This window comes from Taeniopygia guttata, chromosome 23 (assembly GCF_048771995.1).
Source record: "Taeniopygia guttata chromosome 23, bTaeGut7.mat, whole genome shotgun sequence".
Classification (NCBI taxonomy): domain Eukaryota; kingdom Metazoa; phylum Chordata; class Aves; order Passeriformes; family Estrildidae; genus Taeniopygia; species Taeniopygia guttata.
This window is the reverse complement of record NC_133048.1, coordinates 3,133,209-3,152,778: the sequence shown is the minus strand read 5'-3', so window position 1 is coordinate 3,152,778 and position 19,570 is coordinate 3,133,209. Positions and strand designations below refer to the sequence as shown.

The 19,570-nt window shown below is 48.2% G+C and overlaps 1 protein-coding gene and 1 long non-coding RNA gene across 4 annotated transcripts in view; one reads left to right on the top strand and one right to left on the bottom strand.

Moving 5' to 3' along the window:
- Window positions 1–361: 361 nt before the first annotated feature.
- NIPAL3 (NIPA like domain containing 3) lies at window positions 362–13,571 on the bottom strand. Of its 3 annotated transcripts, none has more exons than XM_072918036.1 (12): window positions 13,461–13,571; window positions 11,754–12,079; window positions 10,116–10,184; window positions 9,857–10,028; window positions 9,702–9,761; window positions 9,049–9,194; window positions 8,342–8,438; window positions 7,154–7,289; window positions 6,506–6,594; window positions 5,741–5,804; window positions 4,771–4,865; window positions 362–4,303 (listed from the first exon to the last, which is right to left on the bottom strand). In XM_072918036.1, the coding sequence occupies exons 2-12, from the start codon at window positions 11,850–11,852 to the stop codon at window positions 4,104–4,106; spliced, it is 1,227 nt and encodes a 408-aa protein (XP_072774137.1). In that variant the 5' UTR covers window positions 11,853–12,079; window positions 13,461–13,571; the 3' UTR covers window positions 362–4,103. The 3 variants fall into 3 exon arrangements, with proteins under 3 accessions (XP_072774137.1, XP_030146371.1, XP_030146372.1); XM_030290511.4 differs by lacking the exon at window positions 13,461–13,571 and adding an exon at window positions 12,768–12,927; XM_030290512.4 differs by lacking the exon at window positions 13,461–13,571 and adding an exon at window positions 12,633–12,767.
- A 46-nt stretch (window positions 13,572–13,617) lies between these two features.
- LOC121471055 (uncharacterized) overlaps window positions 13,618–19,570 on the top strand; it is a 17,053-nt gene continuing 11,100 nt past the window's right edge. Inside the window, exon 1 of the long non-coding RNA XR_012051835.1 lies at window positions 13,618–13,755. This is a non-coding gene — a long non-coding RNA (uncharacterized lncRNA). The remainder of the gene's footprint in view (window positions 13,756–19,570) is intronic.

Below are 19,570 nucleotides of genomic sequence, written 5' to 3'. Positions count from 1 at the left end.
CACTAGTCAGGCCACCAAACACACAATGATTCTGGGTTGTGTCCCCAGCCCTTTCTTTGGATCACAATTTCAAGCTGTCCAAAATATTAAATGCTAAATATTTTTTTCAAAGCTCTGTAAAAGGAAGTTGTAAAAGTTAATTGCACAATTCCTACAGCTTACCCCAAATATGTGGAGAATCCTGTGAAACTGGGAGCATTAGTAATGTTGTAACAATCTGCATTTCATTTACAAGTATCCTGCTAAAAACAGAGACGTCTTTTCAATATACACGTTAGTCACCTAAATCCTGTCAACTTCTGCCAAGAAATTTTTGGTCAATTAAAGCTCTACCAGGAGCAAGGAGCAAGCCAGAATTCCATAGGTTTTACCACAATCTTTTATTCAAAGTTTCATTTTACCACCATCTTTTATTCAAACTTTGGTTTCATTTGTCTCATCTGAAAGACAAATAGAATTAAACAGACATGCAACATTGCCTGTGAAAAATGAAGCAGTTGTCCTTTATAGTGCAAGAGTGTAAAGCTTGATTTATTAACACATTTTAAGGTGAACAGGAGAACGTTGTAGGCAGATCATTTTATACATTCAGCTGTGCTCCACAGAGTTAAGTTACACATAAAATACACACTGAGGATGTTTTAAGTGCTCTAATGCATCGAGAAGCCACACAGGGTGGAGGCCAGAGGTGTCAGTTCACGCTGGGTGAAGAAGGCAGGGATGAATCCAAGGAGCTGCTCCTTCACAAAGTGCTGGAGCAGCTCCTGGTGCTGGGAAATCCCTTCCATTTGGAACCTGGGGCTGCTGTGCCTCTTTGCAGGGTCCTGCATGAGCCCTACACTGTTGATATTCAGAGATCAGAGCGTGCTGTACAACACTTAAATGATTTTTCACCCTGGAATGTGGCATAGGGCTCCTCTCCTTTAAACCTTCCTGTGTTGCTCAGCTGTAAATATTTGCTGCAATCCCAGGCATGGCCACTGTCACCTCAGACTAACAAATATTCTATGAAAAGCTCAGTGTGAGGGTGCAAAACCCTTCTTGTTTCAGCTTCTCTGGACTAGAAGGGAGGTGAGGAGTTTAATTCACTCCTGAAAGTGCCAGAAAGAGCACAGAAGCCCTTCAGTCAAGTTTAAACAAGACACTTGGTTTCTCTGGGCCCTGCTCATGCCTTTTCTTAGGCTAAAGAGCAGAAAATAACATCTTTTGGAAGACTGGGAGAAAAAGCAAGAAAGAGGAATGTGCATAAAATAGAAAAAACCAAACAAAACCAACCCCATGTTAAGATTCCAGTGTTGGACAGCAGCAGCAAACAGGAGTGAGGTGCAGCCCCTCAGTCCTACCCCAACATCAGTCATGGAGCTGAGGCCCATGGACAAGGAACACCCCAGGCTCCACTGCTGTGGCACAATGATCAAAAATATTGTGATTTATGTGCTGTAGAAACAGACACCACCTCCAGTGGAGACCTTTGGCAGGCAAGTTTCCAGAAGCAAACAAAAGAAGATTTCCCTATGGCTGCAGGTAAAGGGAACTGTCATTATTAAGTAGAATTATTTGAGCACACAGAGACTGTGTAAATAAAACATGGTTATGTAAAGCTTTGGAGCAAGACTTGCCTTTAGAATCTTTGCAAAGAAAGGGCCAAACCCACACAATAAGACAAAAGCTCAGCTCATGGCTGGGGGCAGTTTCACTCAGAGAAGGGCTGATGCCTGAGGGAGCAAGGTCAGGAGCTGGGCTCAGGAGAATTGGGGAGTTTACAGCAAAACCACCCCTGAACAGGCCAGAGAGCAGCCTGCAAGAGAAGCACAGCCACCTCAGAGCAGCTCTGTCCATCTCTCAGGGCCTTTGCTGAGGAGGAAAACCCAAACCAGGAGTTAGGGCTGCCAAGTCTGTGCTCCTGTTTAAACCCTGATGAGAACTGAGACCAAGGCACTGTCACACACAGGACCATCCTCATCTGGGTGTCAGCAGCCAAACAGGCCCTTCTGATGAATTATTTTATATCACCTAATTAACCACAGAGAATATTGCCATGGAACAAGTGTGTGGTGTAGCACAGCTTGTTTTCAGACTCTGTGTTCTGTGGCTGCAGAACCAATAGGTCAGAACAGGCTGATTAAATGGGAAGAGATAAGGAAAGGCAGCATTCCTGTGCCCTTCCCATTCAGCCTCCCTGCACTGCTTCATTCTGCATTGTTAATGAACAAAAGCTGCCCATAAATTCACCAACAATCGATGACCACATCCAGGGGCAGTAAATCAGTGTCACTGCACCCCAGAAAGATGAATGCTCTGGCAGCAGGAGCCCATTAACATCCTTATCTTGCTTAATCACAAACGAAGCATTGATGGTGAAAGGAAAGCTGTTATTTCTTGAGGTTTCCTAACTTCCAGTGCAGGGGATGCCACTGATAAGATCTGAATTGTGCCCAGCTGGTGAAGAAACCTGGGTACAGCCCCAGGGCACCTCCCTGTGCAGGGGGAAGGTTATTTTTCTAAGCTGCACAAAAATGCCAAAGCAATCCAAAGTATGCCCAGATTGAATAAGTCTGCAGAGCTTGCAAAGCAAACAAATGCAAAGGAACAATTCTGTTGTCATTTACAACAACAAGAACCTAGAATCATCATGTACAGGTCAGGGGAGTTGCTGGGAGTTTCTGGCAGCAGGAACAGAAACTGGCCACGGTCAATTTAACTAATAAAAATAAATAAATGCAGAAAGACACTGTTCCCAATCACAGATAATCCCAAACTCCCTGATATCGGGGGAATCACTTGAAAATACACAGAACATGAGCACTATTCCTTTCAAATAAAGTTCCAGGGTCCTGGAGACTCCACTTTGCAGACAGTCCAAACCACACTGAGTGGACTTAAAATTCAGTTTCCCAGCAAAACTCCCCAATTTTAGAGCAGCCAGTGCTATCAAAGTGCCAGGATAACCAGTGAATGCTGAGCTTTCTCCTCCTCAATTGACAGTTCCCCATTCTCCCTGCTCTGTGTCCATTCTCCCTCAGTATCAGCTCCTGGCCATCTCCTGGAAGCTGGAAAGATAAATATCAAAGTACACAAAGCTCCATTATCCTCACAGGCCTCAATGAATGCTGGGCTGTGCAACCTCTCTCCTTAGGTCATCCACAATAGTAGACAAGTATTGTTTTTCCTTTTTTTAAAAGAAAGAAAAACAGGGAAGACCCCAGCTTACATCACCCAGACTGAGCTTTGAACTAAGGAACTGCAACACCTTTAAATAGCTGGGACCATTAAAGGTGGAAATCCTGCCTCAATCAGGAAGAAAATAAATAAACATGATAAAGAACTCAGATTTTATCCAAATTTACACAAATTCCCCACAAGATACAGTCACATCATTCTCATTTCTCCTTGTCCTCATCCTTTATAGTGTTCCTTCTGCACCATTTAATCCAACTTGAAGCTCCTGCTATGAAATCAGAAAACTGGCAAATAATCTTTGTTCTAAGCCATATAATCCAGTGGTGCTCTAAAAACAACCCACATCCTCAGTGCTTATGTTCAACACCAGAACAGAAGTGCCCAAAATTTGTGGTTTGAAGGGATAAAGTGTTCACTCTCACCAGTTCTGCTGCTCTAAAGACACAGCAAGTTCCAGTGTTGGTGCTTCAAAACAATTCCATTTATTGCCATGTCAGGGGAGCTCCATGATCACATCAGGATTTAGAGCCTCCCTGGAAATCTGTCATAGTCCCTGTAAATGAAAGATTAAATCCTGTCCTTCTCTCTGTGAGCAGCTCCTGAAAAGTTGTCTGGAGATAAAACTACTCCCAGCAGGGCTGAAAACTGCACAGTCACTTCCACAGCATCTCCTCTCTCATCAGTTCCACAGTGCTGCACCCCCAGCCAGCAGAATTCCATGCAGAACTGGGATCTGCTTCCTACCAAGTGCTTTCAACTTCCCAACTAGAAAAAGTTGTTTATTTTAATAATCAGCCTGGAAAGTTCAGCTCGAGATGAGCTTGAAACTCTTCTCAAGGTCGGCTTTATGCTTGCTTCTATTTGAACAGGTAAATAAATAAAGGTCAAGCTCCTGACGACTCCCATCAGTCCTTGAAGGTCACTCACTCCTTCTTGCAGTGCTCCAGCACCCTGTAGGGAGGGGCAGAGACCCCCCTGGAGCCGTGCTGCTCCTGCACGATGGGCAGCGTGGCTGGAGTGTAGATTTCTGGCATGCTGTCGTTGTTCTCCAGGGCGCCGTAGGAGAAAGAGGCTTTCAGGTCAGGCTGCACTGCAATCCCTTTGTCGTGCATGTTCTGCATGCCTGCAGGAGCAGAGGCACAGATTAGGGACAAAAGTAGAATTTTCCAGCTCTCTGTTCAGTCAGGAAATGAGCAGTCCCTGAGGCTCGTCAGCTCCTCGGGTGTTAAATCAAAGACAGGGTGGGTTTGTGCTCAGCACTGGAGCAGCTGATGGAGAAATAAGCTCCCAGTGACTGAGGGATGGCTCTCAGTTATCCATCAAGTGCTGCAGATTTTTCATACAGCTCACCAAAGAGCTCAGCTGTGCTTCCCAAAGGAAATTTCTGCTCCTCTACCTCACTTCTGAGCCATCCCCAAAAATCAGTTCTTCCTGCAGCACCGAGCCCAATCCCAAGCACAGGCTCAAAGCAGTTCAATATCCCCAGGTAACAACTGCCTGATCACCCAGTCCGGAGCAGAGGCAAAGCCTGAGCCCTGCCTGGGCAGCGCAGCCCTTCAGCAGGGGGGTGAAGCCCTGCACTTTGCTTACCTGGCATGGCATCCATCGAGATGTAGGGCTCGAAGGGGACAGCCTTCTTCCTATTCCTCGTGATCAGGAAGACTCCCAGGAACGCTATGAGGCACCTGAGGGAGGAGAAAGGGTCACTGAGAAGCCTGGCAAGGAAGAGCACGGAATATTCCATGTTGCTCCCTACAGAATTCAGAGCTGCAGTTCAAGCACTGCAAAGCCAGAATTCCAGGGCACTGTCCAAGCTGAGCCCCCTTGAGCAGCACTGGAACACCCCCAGCAACCAGCACAACTTCACCTTTTCTCTGTCAAACACAGGGAAAAGTTTGCATGTTAATTAATTCATTAACCTTGACTAATTGCAGGGGAAAGGAAGCATAGCAACATTTGGTTTTGCTTTGATGGAATTCCAGGGTTTAGCAGCCTGACCTTCCCAAGGCTCCCTGCAAACACACCAACAACCATGGATCTGGATTGTCACAGAGCAAGGTGCAGTTCAGAACAATGATCTCCACCCCCAATTGTCTGAGGATTTTTTTTTCCTGTACTTATCTAAAAGCCATTTGAGAATGTCCCCTGATTATGGAGAGCTAATTACACTAAAACATTCAGTTACACAGGAAATGTTTTACTGATCAGATCTGCATTGTGCCTCTCCATGCTCTAAAAACTCCAGAAGTCAGACACAGTTCAGAGAAGGTGCAAAATCTGAAATAAGGTTCACAGAGAGGGTCTCTTTGGGTTATTTTACAATTCTTCCAGATTCATGAGCAGGCAGCTTGAAAATCAAGCCATATGCTCAGCACCCCAGCTGATCCTGAGGATTTAGTGATTAATTGTTGTGTAATTGTGCATTACCAAGGGTTACACGATTTTTTCCAAACACAGCACTGAGCTCTAAGGGCCATTCTCTGCTCTGACAGAGAAGTATTTTTAAAATTTGGGTCACAAGAAGCAACAGTTTTCTGTCAAGGAAACCTGGAGCACTTACCCCAGTGCAAACATACAAATGTGGAGAACATCTTCACCCATGAAGTCCAGGTAAAAAGTTGCTCCTTGAAAAGAAAATAATTCATTACATCTTCCCAATTCCACCTTCAGCCAGAACCCACATCAGCCAGGATTCCTATTTTTATAGCCAGCACCTTTGTTTATTTAATGATCTGAAAATAGGTGTCCTGATTTCTATTTTAACACAAATTATTGACAAATCTTTTCAAGTTTCACTACCAAAATAGTTCTGCTGGTGTCACTAACAGAGATATAATTGAACCTGTGCAGCAAAACAAGAGGGACTATTTTGGAATGATGAAACAAATTAGATTTAACTATAAAAAGATGCAAACTCTTGACCCCAAACAACAACAAACAGCTCCAACCTCTAGAAGTGTTCTGGGTGGCAGCAGGAAACATGTTCTGCCTCCTGCTCTTTACATTTTTCATGTAAAGAAACTAAAGTAAAAAAAAAAAAACAAGGAAACATTTAACCTGCACATCTAAACACATATTGAATGAGGAACAGTCTCAAAGATAAAATCCCCTGCACTTTAAACCAAATGACAGCACTAAACAGAAAATTTTAACAGTCTAATGGGATAATTCACATTTTTAAAAAGAAAAAAAAAAAACAAACCAAACAAAGCCAGTGCAGATAAGAGATGTCAAAAAAACATCATATTGCTGAGTATTCACCTTCTTCAAGAGGATTATTTCCCAAAATCTTTTGCCCTTTTTTTAGAAAGGTTTGTGCAGTTACCTGCTGAGATTGCTGCTGTGGTGGATAGGATGTAGCCAATGCTGGAGATCTGAGCTGAGTCATAGAGCTGGGAGGCTTGAGCTAAAAACCTGCAACACAATCACAGGCAACAGGGGCTGATTGGGAAGGATCCTTTTTTTGGAAGCACCTTTCAGAAGTGATGCATAAATTTAAGAAATTCATTATTTTTCTCAGTGAACAGCAGCAGCAAACCTCAGAATGAATAAAACGGACAAAAGAGGGAGGTTTGTGGCTGCACTGAAATTACTGCCCCAACCTCAGGGACAGAGTGTCCCTCATATTTTGAGAAGCCTTTTATCTCTGCTGCTACCAGCTTTTTATGTTATTGCAAGTACAAAAGGGAAGAAAACCCTAAGAATAGACACATTATCAACAATACTGATGCTGCACTTTGATTTTAGCCTGTGCAGACACTGCGTTTGACTGGCCACCATTTCACTCCTAAAACTGTTTAGCAAATACTTGAATGGTGGCATTAAAACCACCTGGCAGTGTCACTCTGTGGAAAAGCAAATATCCCCCAGGAATGAATGGATAATTCTACATTTTAATAGGTATTTTGGCATGGTACCAAACAGCTCCTGACCCACAGCCCACACAGTTGCAGAGAAAGAGAGGAGTCCTTACGTGGCCTGGTAGATGGCTGTGGCAATCATGCACACCAACATGATGTAGAAGATGGGGGAGTCCAGCTGCAGGGTGCCCTGGATGGACACCAGGATCATCCCAGCCACAGCCTTCACTGTCACCACGGTCATGGAACCTGGGGGTCAGCACACTCAGCTGGGGCAGCTGCACAAGGCTGCAAACCACCCCAGCACCCCAAAAACCTGCCCCTCCTCCTGCCAGGCCAGCCAAGGTGTGCAAACTGCCCGGCTGCCCCCAGCTCTGCCCAGCTGCCCCCAGCTCTGCCCGCTCCATTCCCCACAAACCTACCACAGCAACCTCCAATAAATCACTGAACCCTTCTCTATCTACACAACTGGCAGCATTTACTGGTGGTGTCAGTGTTTAAAGAGTGTTGGGCAATTACAGGATGGAAGGATATAATTTTCCATTTGGTTTGGCTAATAAAGCCAAAGAAGTCTCCAAAACAAGAATCAGGAAGAACTTTCCTTGCTTTGAAAGTTGGGCCATTCAGAATTAGGGCAGTTGCTTTGTAATTCATGGAGCCTCTGAGGCACCACCGAAATCCAGCCCCAAACAGCTCAAAAAACCCAAAAAAGAGTAAAAGAAAGACACTGCAGGAACTGAAGGTGCATAAACAGCAAAAATTGAGGATTGTGACACAGATTTCAGTGTGGCAGATTTGCTATTAGTCATCCTTTTAAAAGTTTCATTGATTAGAGTTTCTATTAAAAAAAAAAAAAAATTTAAATGTGTAAATCCAAAGTCACTGCGAGATCCCACTGTGGGATATCAGAATTATCAGGGACAAGCTGGGCTGGCAGAGAATTCCTCATTTCTTTAACCACACAGCAAATCTTAACAGAGCTAAGACAATCCTTGTAGGTCAAATCCTCCCTTTCCCCCACTGGCTCAGCTCTCCTTACACACTGAATGCTACCCTTTGTGCGCCCAGATTCAAATTAAGAATACTAATAAATAAACTGCACTTTCTGTGCTTGGCAGATCATTTGTTTGATGGGGAATAAGCCTTAAATGTTCAAAGATCATTTGCAAAGATCCTAAAGATCAGCTTCATGAACATTTCTGAAGGAAATGAGTGCATTTCATGACATTAATTAAATCAATATAATCCCCTGCATGCCTCAGTTTACTGTTTAAGGATCTTACAAGTCCATATCAACTTACCCAGCAAAGCCACCAGCAGGAGAATAATGACAATGTAGTTTGCATTTCTCTCCTTGTAAAAATACAGGAGCAGACAGAACACAATGATCTCCACAAGCTACAAAGGAGAGAAATGAGAATATTAGAGATGCAGAGCACATGGGGTTGGCAGTAAATGAGATTCTGAGCCAATCAAACATTAGAATAGGGCAAATCAGAGGGAAATGGGGATCCCACACAGTTATAGGCCAAATTCAGCATCATCTCAGGTTCCAGTCTGAGATATTCAGCAGCTTCTTGCAGAACAGGAAACATGGGGCACTTTTGGTATTGGATTTGTGGTAAAGCAGCTGATCAAATAGTCCTGACTGAATTTTCACAGGAGAGATCTCAGTCTGTTTTCTGCAGTGAGCTTCCACAAGTGGTCCCTGGGGCAATGGCCAAGATTATCTTCATTAAAACACAAATTTCATGGGATTTTGAGTAAGAGATCTGTAGGCCCAGAGAAAGTCAGTGTGGAAAAAGCCCAGATTCAGGCCCCAGTAAATTTTCAGTCAAAGCCATTTAATCCTACAGAATTCAGGGAAACAAAAGGAGCTGTGCATGTGTCTGACACCTGGAAAAGCTGTCCCACATTAATGAGTGAACACAGGGAACTCTGAAGGAAACATAATGCTGGAAATGGAAGTGTCCCCAGGAGAAAACCCCCACCCTCCATGGCCCCTCACCATGTAGAGCAGGAATGGCCAGCTCACTAAATGCCTGGTGATGTTTTCTGCTGTCATCTTCTCGTGGCTGTTGGGTCCAAATGTCACCAGCAGATAAGTGCCAACAACTGCCAGGCCACAGCCGACGAAGGACAGCACGTAGCGCCCTTGGGCAGGCACAGGAACAGGAGAGGACAGCGTTAATGAGGGAGGGGGATGCATGGAATTAATGAATTAATCCCTCAGGACCATCACTGACATGTGGATGTTCCTCTGGGTGCCCTTCCTGCCAGCCACCAGGGGCACTGAGGGTGTGGGAGCTGAGACAAAGTTGGTACCAGGTGGCATCTGCTAAATACATAAAGCTACAAGATCTGTGATCCTGCCCACAGCCCTTTCCCCACTTCTGCAAACACCTCCATGTTCATGGAATTCATTCCCTTGTGCCTGTGCTGCACCTTCAGCCTGTTTCTAAATTCTGTGAGGTTCAGGGGACTTGGCTCAAGCCAGGAAAAAATACATTAGTTTGTAATAAACAATGGATGAGATGACACATTTTGTCCAAGAGGTGCTAATGAGACCTTGCCATCCCTGTAATTATAATTCCTGAGGGCCCATGCTGTGTGTGATGAGTTGTAAACACAGAGGAAAAATGAAAAGAAACTGGAACTTACTCAAAAATTCCTTGGGCTTCCATTTTTCTTTAATAAATATAATTCCTATGATTGCACTAGCTATGGGGAAAAAAAAAAAAAAAAAAGGAGAAAGAAACAGTGAATTCTGGAGTCAGGAATCTCCCACTGGGACACTCAGGCTCCTTCCTGCTTACCCACAACAGATACTGCACTGAGGGGCACAATGAGTGAGAGAGGAGCAAAGGCATAGGAAGAGAACACTCCCAGTTCTCCCAGCACCAGCAGCAAGAATCCACTCCACCAGGTCTTGGTTCTGAAGTAGGCCCGGGGATCTTTGGAGCCTGCCAGCCTGATGTGGCTGTATTTCTAGGCAAGAAAACAGAAAGAAAGCAGCTTTGTCACCTTTGAGTGTTTACTTCAATGCAGGATGAGTGTTTGCTTCAGGGAACTCACCTGGAGGTTGAGGGCAATGCTGCTGACAAGATGCCCAAAAATAGCCAGAAGTGCCCCAATCAAGTTCTCCTGCAGAAACAAAGGGAACACACAATTATTAAATTTAGTCAAGGAACCCAGAGGGGTTTGCACACTCTGGAGGAGAGCAGACTTTTAAACCACTCCTGAAACATGGAACAGCCTGGGTTGGAAGGGACCTTTAAAGGTCATCTGGTCCAACACCCAGCTGTCAATAAAACCTATTTATCTTCCTCCCTTCCTGCTGATCTGGGGCAGCTCACATAAGTGCTCTGGCTGTGCTCCAGACCTGTGACCTCAGCTGGAAGATAAGACTCAACAGCCACTTTCTCCAAGAGACTTCAATTAGTTTGCAGTTTCTCAGAGAGGAGGAAGATAAGGCTAAAAAAGCCCTACACCATCACTCATTCTTCCCTCTGAACAATATATTTATGAGGATTTTATTGCCCTGGAATTTGACAGAGAATGGATCAGGAATCTGCTTCCCAACTACTTTGCTCTTCTCCACTTGTGGCAGCTGCTGGTTCAGTCACTGATTCAGCCCATGTGATGAGGCAGCCCAATTATCACAGATTTTAATCTGCTTTTTGTATAACCAGTTATTCTCAAAGTCACAGGAGACTGCTGACAGCTCCCAACCTCTTCTGCACTGGCATTGAAAGCCCAGCAACAATTCTCACGCTCTAAAGATGGAATTTGAAATAAAGAAAGGATGTAAAGCAGGCTGAGTCACAAAGGAGGTGCACAGGAGAACTGAAGAGAAGAGCCTGAGGCCGCTGAATATTTGTGTGCTCCCAAAACTGCCTAAATCTCATTAAATGTCATTAGCACTGTTCTCTCAGCCCACTCCTTACTTGGATTGATTTGGGACAACCCAGCTCACATTCAGAAGTGAATAGGAATAAATGGACTAATCTTGGTTTTCTCATATACAGAAGAACTTCCAGATTTCAAATTCTTAGCAGCAGAACAAAAACACCTTCATCAGAATGCACAAAAAAAAAAAAAAGATTCACCCAAACAGCTTCACTCAAAACCACCTGAGAGGTTCCCAGGGTGGCAGGAGGATGTCACTGTGTGACCACAGTGCAGAGTTCTCTGGGCTGTGACAAGCCACAGGGTCAACTTCCACAAGGGCCCAGGACTGTGATTACAAAGGAAAATAAAAACCCCTTTTTGATGAGATTTCCTGAGCAGAAATCAGGAATCCAGAGGGAATTTATTTGCCCCCACCTGGAGAACAAGGAGGAATTACAGCCCCACATCCCAGGCAGCTGCAGCCTCTGCTGTGGGCTCACCCCCTGAAATTGAAACACCCAAACACACAGAGCAAAGCAGAACCTCTGCTCTGTCACTGCTGCATGGCTGAGGCTGGAAAGGCACCTGTGGGAATCACGGCACCCAAACACCTCCACTGCCACACCTTCCTCCAGCTCCTCTGCTCTGCAGGCACAGAATTTCTCTCTCACTAAGCACAGGATATGACACCCCAGAAATGGCTAAACCCCTTCCCTGAGCCCTTCCTGCAGAAAATAACCCCAAAGCAGCATCATTATCAGCTCATGTGTGCCATCAGGGCCTTCTGGGGATGGAAACCTCCCTGCTGGGGTAGCAGCTGACCTTGTAGGAGAAGGAGTCTGTGTGTGGCTGCACAGAAACTGCTGCTGTGGCCAGCGGGAGCTGCTGGAGCTGCAGGCTGGGGCTGTTTCCTCCTTCCATTTTGGGATTTTTCCTTTGCTTTTCAGCTTTCTTGATGCTGGAAGTTCTCTTTAAAGAAGAGACTTGGACCCTGCTGGAACCAACATTTGGTACCGCTCCCTGACATCCATCCTGTTCCCTTGGGCAAGTTCAGGGAAGTACAAATGAGTCCTGCTGCCTCCCTTTAGATCAGCCACTGTTTCCAGCCAGTCAGTGAAGCAGCAAGGTTATGTTCCTTCAAGATGAATCTAAGGGGAAAAAAAGAAATAAAATCCAAATAATTAGATTAAAAAAAAAAAATCAGTGGTCCAAAACCTGCAATGAAGGATAGGCCACAGAAACGCCTCTGGAATCAAACTCAGAGCAGTACATAAAAAAGAAAAGCAGATTTTAAATATCTTCTTAGAAAGCCTTGGACAAAAACTCGCAGAGGCTTTGCTTTACAAGCTCTTGTGAACTGGCTGGCCCCCAGGGGTGACGCACTCAGCTGGCATTTAACAGCATCACAAAGGCTCTCAATCCTCCAAGCTCTGCTTTTCACGTCGCTCCTCCCTGAAGCTCCAGTTCGCCCGGGACCAGCGCATCCCCAGGAGCAGAGCTCCTCCCGCAGCCTGCACTGCCCAGAGCCGCAATTCCCCGGAGCCCAGCGGGCTGGAGGCGTCCGGAGAGCCCCACACGAGCTCCGCGTAGCGCCCCGGGGAGCAGCATCGGCCCTGCCCGGAGCGGATCCCGGCCGGGACCGTCCAGGGCTCGCTCAGCATCCCCGGCCCGAGCCGCGCACACCGCCCGTGCTGCACCCACCCCGGGCAGGCGGAGCGCCCGCACACCCCCGGGCCGGGGCGCGGGGGGCTCCCACCAAACCCGCCGGTGCTGCGGCCCCGCGCCCGTCCCTCCGTGCCCGTCCCTCCGCGCCCCTCGGGGCTCCCCGCCACTCACCGGCCCCGGCCTCCCGCTCCGGCTGCCGGGCGAGCGCCGCGACCGCTTCCTGCCCGGTGCACCCGATTGGTCCCCAGCGCTGTCAATCAAAGGCCGGCGCAAAGGTGGGGGTGAGGATTGGCTGTCGCGTGGAGGCGGGGTCTGTGCCAGCCTATGGGCGCAGGGCTATCAGGGGCCGGGCGGAAGAAGTCGCGTTCCGTCGCTCGGTTGGGGCGGGACGAGGTGGTCCCGCGGGCTCCGCCCGGAGCTCCGGGGCGCTCCTCGGCCCACGGCTGCAGGGACAGCCGCGGCCCCGCGCCTTTCCCCGGTTTGCCCCGGTGGGACCCGTTCCGCCCTCCCGGTGGCGCGAACAGCAGCCGGAGCCGCCTTAAGACTCATGCGCGAAGCGCCTCCGCCGAGCCACCTTAAACCAGCCGCGTTGGCGCTGAGAGCTCCTCTGTGATTGGGCGCCTGCCGCAGCGCTCAGAGTAACAGGCACGGTGATTGGAGGAGCGCTGAGGCGGCTGTGTCTCGGCCACCGGGTGTCCGCATTCCCGGTGCCGCCGAAGGCCGGGGAGGCACCGGCTGGAACGGGCACGGACCGGCAGGAACGGGCGGATACAGAGCGCACACCGCCCCTGAGCGGGGTCGGGCACGTCCCCGGTGCTCCTCAGCCGCTCAGGTACCCACCCGCCGTTCCCAGCTCTGCCTCACCTGGGCACGGCTGCGGCGTGAGGCGATTTCCGGTGGCACCTCCGGGGCCTCACCTGAGGGCGTCACCTCATCCCTCACCTTATCCCTCACTTGGGCTCCTCCCGCCCCGAGCCATCGCCCCGAGCGCCGAGTTCTCGCAATGGAGACAGCAAAGGCCATGGCTGAGCTCTGGAGCCTCGGCCCTCCTGCACATTCAGAGCAGAAACAAAATCCCGGCTGTGCCCTAAGTCGTGACACTGGACGAGTCTGTGACCGATCCCCGCCTTTCCAGCTCAGGGATGCTGTGGAGCACGAGGTACCTCTGGCAGAACAGCCCAACTCGGTGCCATGTCCTGAAAATAAACTGTACTTACCGCAGTGAGTGCGGAGCTGAAGGGGGAAAACCTCAACCACGCCAAGGTTTTTCACTCAAAGCACAGCCAGGGTTTGTTACTGGAGCAAATCAAGGGGTATCTGGAACGGTTTATAGCCACAGTAGGTTAGAGGAGTTCCAGGCCCAAAATTCCTCCTCTTGGGGATAAACCAGCACAAGGGAATAAGAAATGCAGTCAAAGAAAACATTGATCAAAAGCAGTGCTTCCAAGGGTATTTTTAAATAAGCTGGGGAAATGAAATGCAGGAGTGACTGCTGGTTTTCTGGCAGGAATACTGCATTAGTGTTGGATTTGCCTTTCTCTTACACATCCCATTTCAAAGGAAAGTTGCTGTTGTGTTCACATGTTTCCTCCATCTCCATATTCAGTGTTGTTATCCTTGGCTGCTCTTCTTAGGTTTCAAGGTTTCCTTATAAACACCACAGGAAAGGGGTCTCAAACTGGGGGGGGGGGGGGGGAAAGATATTTAAGTCTCAATCAAAGGGATTTCAGTATAACCAAGTGAGTAACAAAAATGTTTGAAGCTTATGAGGGTTTTTTTTGCTACGGATAATGATCCTGTTCTGTGACAAGAATAGCAACCAAGTTTAGATCAAGGTCATTAAATTAACTTTTTAATCACAGCTGATAACGGAAGGAGAAGTGGCAATGCAACACGAGTGGTTTAAGCCTGGAAGTGGCTCCAGGTGGATGATCTCACCTGTGCCACCTCCCCGTCTCCCACCCACCAGCCCTGGCCCTGTTTGTCCCAGGTGTTTGAGCCCTCCAGGACGCACATTCCAGCACTTGGTGCAGTTAATCCTTGTGCGGGGACACCACCAGGGGTGACCCCTCTCGGATCCCAGATTTTCAGGAATTCCACCCTCCTTCCACCAGCAGAGGGAAGCAGAAGGATGTGTTAAACCCGCAGTGCTTTCCCAGCCAACACTCGCAGGTGCCAAGGGCCTCCTGGGCTTTCTGGATGCACCTTCCCAGCTGCTTCCTCAGCTGAGGGGGAGGAGGATGCCCTTCCACAGCCTCTCGCTGTCTGGGGACTGCGTGGTAACCCCAGAACTCCCAAAATTACGTACAGGAAGGATTTCTGAAACTCGGTACCAGGTATGCAAAGTAGGTAAATCAAGGAAGTGTTTGGCATCTTCCCGTCTTTCTTCTCCTGCCTTTAGCATCTTCTCTTTCTTCTTCTTCCTTTGATCTCTTGCTCCTTGCTTGTCTGTCCCATCTCAGTGATATCAGGAGTGCATTATCTCAGGGTTGAATAACAGCAGTCAAGGATGTAAAGGACAAAAAAAAAAAAAAAAAAAAAAAAAAGGATGAGGGAAAAATTATCAAGGTGGAGAAATTGCTTAAAGACTTTCTGTAGGCGCCATCAGTCTGCCTGGTCAGCTTCCAGCAGAGCCAGCTGACCTGATGCTGAGCTGTGACTAAAGCAGAGCAGAGTCTGCAGGGAGCTTCTCAAAGCACTCCCTTCCCTTTGAGAATTTCCTTCTTGAAGGGCAGGGTGGGCAGGAGGCCAAACCACAAACTACACAAGGGCTTGGCTGCTTCTCTCCGAGGCTTTATCCCTGGAGAGGAGTTCCTGCAGCAGGTCAGGAGGGGAGGCACTGTACCCATCAACACCAGACCTTCTGGGGGCTGCTGACTGGGTTTTCCCCACCTGAAGGACTTGGCTGTGTCCCCCTCAGCCATTCTGGAGCACATTCCTTGAGTCAGGGATAAATGCCAGGACAGGAAGTTACCCGCTTGTAATTTAAGCAGTGGAGAGAGCTTATTTGCCTCTCAGTGCCTGACCTAGAACACCCAGCAGGTGACTTGACCCACTTGTGTCACTCTGCCATTCACCCCTGCCTGCACACCTTCCTGCAGGACCCAGCCACTGGGGCTGGGAGCTGCTGCTGCTGCTGGGTGTCCCTGGCATCACCCAAACACAATTCCCGGCACTCTGAGGCGTGCAGAGCTGAATCTCCAAGGCTGTGGAGGTGCCTGATCTCCAGTTACCCCCAGCAGCACCAGGGTGATGATGGATGTGCCAAACCCACAGCTGGATGCACAGCAGCAGAGAAGGGCTCTGGAGCCTTTCCCCTGAACGTGCTGCCCAGCAGGAGCTGCTCTTGCTGGGCAGGGATTGCATCCAGCCCTTCAGGCTGGGCAGCAGCAGCCAAGCCTGGCAGCACCAGGGCAGAAGGAGCTTGCGGATGCAGTTTTTTATCAGCTCCTCTGGAAACCTGCTGCGATTTTAATAACCAGCTCCAGCAGAATTGGGCAGGTCCTGCTTCCCTCAGCACAACCCCGCTGGCCACGGAGCATGGGCTGGACAACCTCAAGCACATGGCAGGACCACGTGGAGATGGACCCCGTGGCCAGGGCAGTGCAGGCTCTCTTCTGCTGCTGGTTCTGGTTGTTGATAAGGAGCAGCTGGCTCAGGATCCCTGCTCCCTGCAGATGAACCCTCAGACCGCATCTTCAGAATTCTCCCGTAATTTTGGAGCAGCCCAAGTCAGAGCAGCTCGGCTGAAATTCAGAGTTGCATCACACACCTCGAATTTTGGTTTCTCCTGAAGTGCTTTCTTACAAAGAAAAAGAAGTAGAAAAGATGATTTGTGCTCAGCTGCTTGATAACTTGGGGCATTTTTACAGGAAAGGCTGAATCCACCAGAAGACTGATTTCTTGGGGTCTGATTCCTTGCAAAGCTCTCCCAGCTTTCATAGAATAGGCTGTATTTGGGATTTGTTATTTTTAGCACCATAGTAGCATGGTTCCACTTGTCTGTGCATGCACCAGGAACAGCTCAGCTGAGGGAAGAAAATGGAGCAGGAGGAGTTCCCCATGATCTCACTGTAAATCAGCACCTTCTGCAGCAGCCAGCACTGCCTGCCCACTCCCTGCCACTCTTCCTCAGCCTTTTGTAAGGCCACGCAGAGCAGGAGCCTCCATTCCCCTCCCAGCCATCCCTGGTTGTTCCTTTGAGGGCTTTGAGTCATTCCAGGGTTGCTGCTGCTGTGGCCAAGCACAGGTTCCATCTGGATGGGGTTTTTAATCAGCCCTTGCCTCCTCCATTCCCCCTCTTTGAGGCTGGCTCCTTCCCAGCTCCTGCCAAACACAGTTAAATCCCTTCATCCTCATGTCTGTATGTGCAATTGTGCTCCAGCTGCTTCATTTGCCCCTCAGCTGCCCATTGCCTCATTCTTCAATCCCAGGCCTTCCCCTGTTCTCTGCCTCCTGTGCCATTCAGGGAGGGGACATCGGATCACTGCCAGAATCCAGCTCTCAAGCCACCAGAACAGGAACCAAGGCGCCTCCAGAGTGTTTTCCATTGGTAACTGGCAGACAAGACAATTAATGAAGTTCACACAATGTTCCTAAAGACCAGGAACTTCAGCTCTTCCCATCCTACACACTGGAATAATTTCACATTTGTGTTAGTATAAAGCTGTTTCTTTTATCTATAGTCACAGACCTTCCAGTTCCCACTGGGGTTGGCAGAAGTAGGACATGAAGGGCATTCAGCCCTTCTTGGGACCACATCTGAAAAGCTGGAGGGATCACGTACAACACAGGCAGGGCTGGATTTATTTGGCTCTATAAATAGAATCCTGCCCAGTCCTCTTTTTGAAAAGCCCAGGCAAAGAAGGGAGGCAGGAAAGGTGTGGTACTGCAAATAAAGCATTCTGCCCACATGCTGCATTAATTAAGCCCAGCTCAGAAGTTACAGGTGGGATTTTAGATGTACTGTGGCTCCCAGTCTATACAAATTGCCCTGTGCACAGCAGAGAAATTTGATCTTCCTCATCCCCAGAATCACTCAGCTTTCCATGCAACAGGAGGCTTGCATTAAAGGATTAAAATTTTGAAACTCTGAAGGCACCTACCTCGATGCACAGTTAAAATTAAAGCATGAAATTTGTGTGACTTGGAAAGCAAAACAGAAAATACAGTAATACCAGCACTGGTGCTGCTGGAAGGGTGGGTTTGGTTCTGGCCACCCTAACTCTAGAAAAGGCACTGGCAGGTGACAGCTGGTGGCACTGCTGGGCTCAGGGGGTGCAGGGTCACACCTGGTGGCACTGCTGAGAACTGTGCCAGTTCCTCCAGCTCAGCACCTACCTTCAGGTTGAGTTCCTCAAGTCCTGCTGATTCACCCTTGTGCAAGTCACTTAACTGTTCTGTGCCTGCTGCCCAGCCCTGCAGGTGCCCAGGCTGCACGGGGTGTTGTAAGCCTTCATCCACAGGAATTCAGGGTGTTTTGAGATGTGGGAGCTGTTAACAGAACACCGAGTGTCATTAGCCATTATCAGATGGTTTATAATAACATACACACACCTCCTGGGCTGCTTTGTCCCTTTTGTGGCATCTTGCTGTAGCTCAGATTGCTTTGCGATTGTTTTGTTATTTCTAGAGGGAGTTTTTGAGTTTTTCCCCAGTTTTGAGCCATTCCCCAGTGAGTTGTCCCCTCTCAGAGTGCTCCTAGAGCAGCCCCATGCCCTGTGCTGAGGCAGACTCCAGAATATGTGATGACTTTGCAGAGCCGCTTAACACCGAGTGAACACACAACCTAATCAGTTTAATAAGCTGCCACTCATCAGCTGAGACACCTTAACTGGCTGCACGCACGTTCCTGAAGCAATTCACGCTTTTATAGTCACTTGGTGGTGTTTGTACATCAGCAGAGGTGTTTTCCCTCCCGCTTTGGGTGTGCAGAGAGCGCGTGGAGCGGTCGCGGGGCTCAGCTGCCACACTCTGCTCACTCACACCGCCCCTGCGCTGGGGCTCTGAGCTCGGCTGCAGTGACTCAGGCTGAGCACCTGCCCCAGCATGCTCTCTGTTGATTAAACTGGTTTGCAGGCCATAATTATTTTCTCTATCATGGTATAATGGCTCCGCATCGTATTAATTTTAACATTGTAAGAATTTGCTTCTGGGAACGGCCTTCTTGAATTAATCACTGACTCATGATTTACTGTGGGAGATAATATCTAACCTACAAGAGGCAGAACAGGAAACTATCTATTTAAAAGATGGCAGTGGCTGATAATTTATGACTATAGACAAAGAGATATCTCAAAAGAAAAAGGTGGACAGATCCTGCAGTTTCGTGGTCACTGCTCTCACTCAGCAAAAAGGAACTTTTGTGTAGTCATAGGAGGATCTGTTTTTGAGTGACAGATTAAAACTGAGGGGGGAAAAAAGGGGTGAGAAACAAGGAAAAAGTGTCCAAACTGACCTCAAAGCCATCCTCAGCTCTGGGACCAAACCCTGTGTTACAACAAAGGCAGTTCAACATCTCAGCATTTCACCAGCTTGCCATAGGAAACAAGGGGGGGGAAAAAAGGGAAAAGCATCATATTTTTGTGTTTGAGTCTGTAATGCAGGGGTTTTCTTGCCCCTCTCCTCTCCAGCTTGAACTGGACACTCCCACATCACTTAGTGAGGCCTGGCCATCAGATGTTTCCTCCCATCACATCCATTAGAAAAGACAACAATAAAAGTTTAAATCCCAGAGGAGGTTGCAGGAGGTAAAGCTTCAATCTGAAGGATTTTGTCCCATGTCACTGTGATCTATTCTGTGATTTGGGGTAGCTCACACAACTCTTGACACCACAGATTCCTGAAATTCCCTCTCCTGGAATTCTGGAGCCCTGAACAAAATCGGACACGTGGAGGTGATGGACGATTGTGGACACAGCAACCACACACAGAGACATTTCCTGCCAGAGTGTCAAGTCCTGGGCAGTCACAGA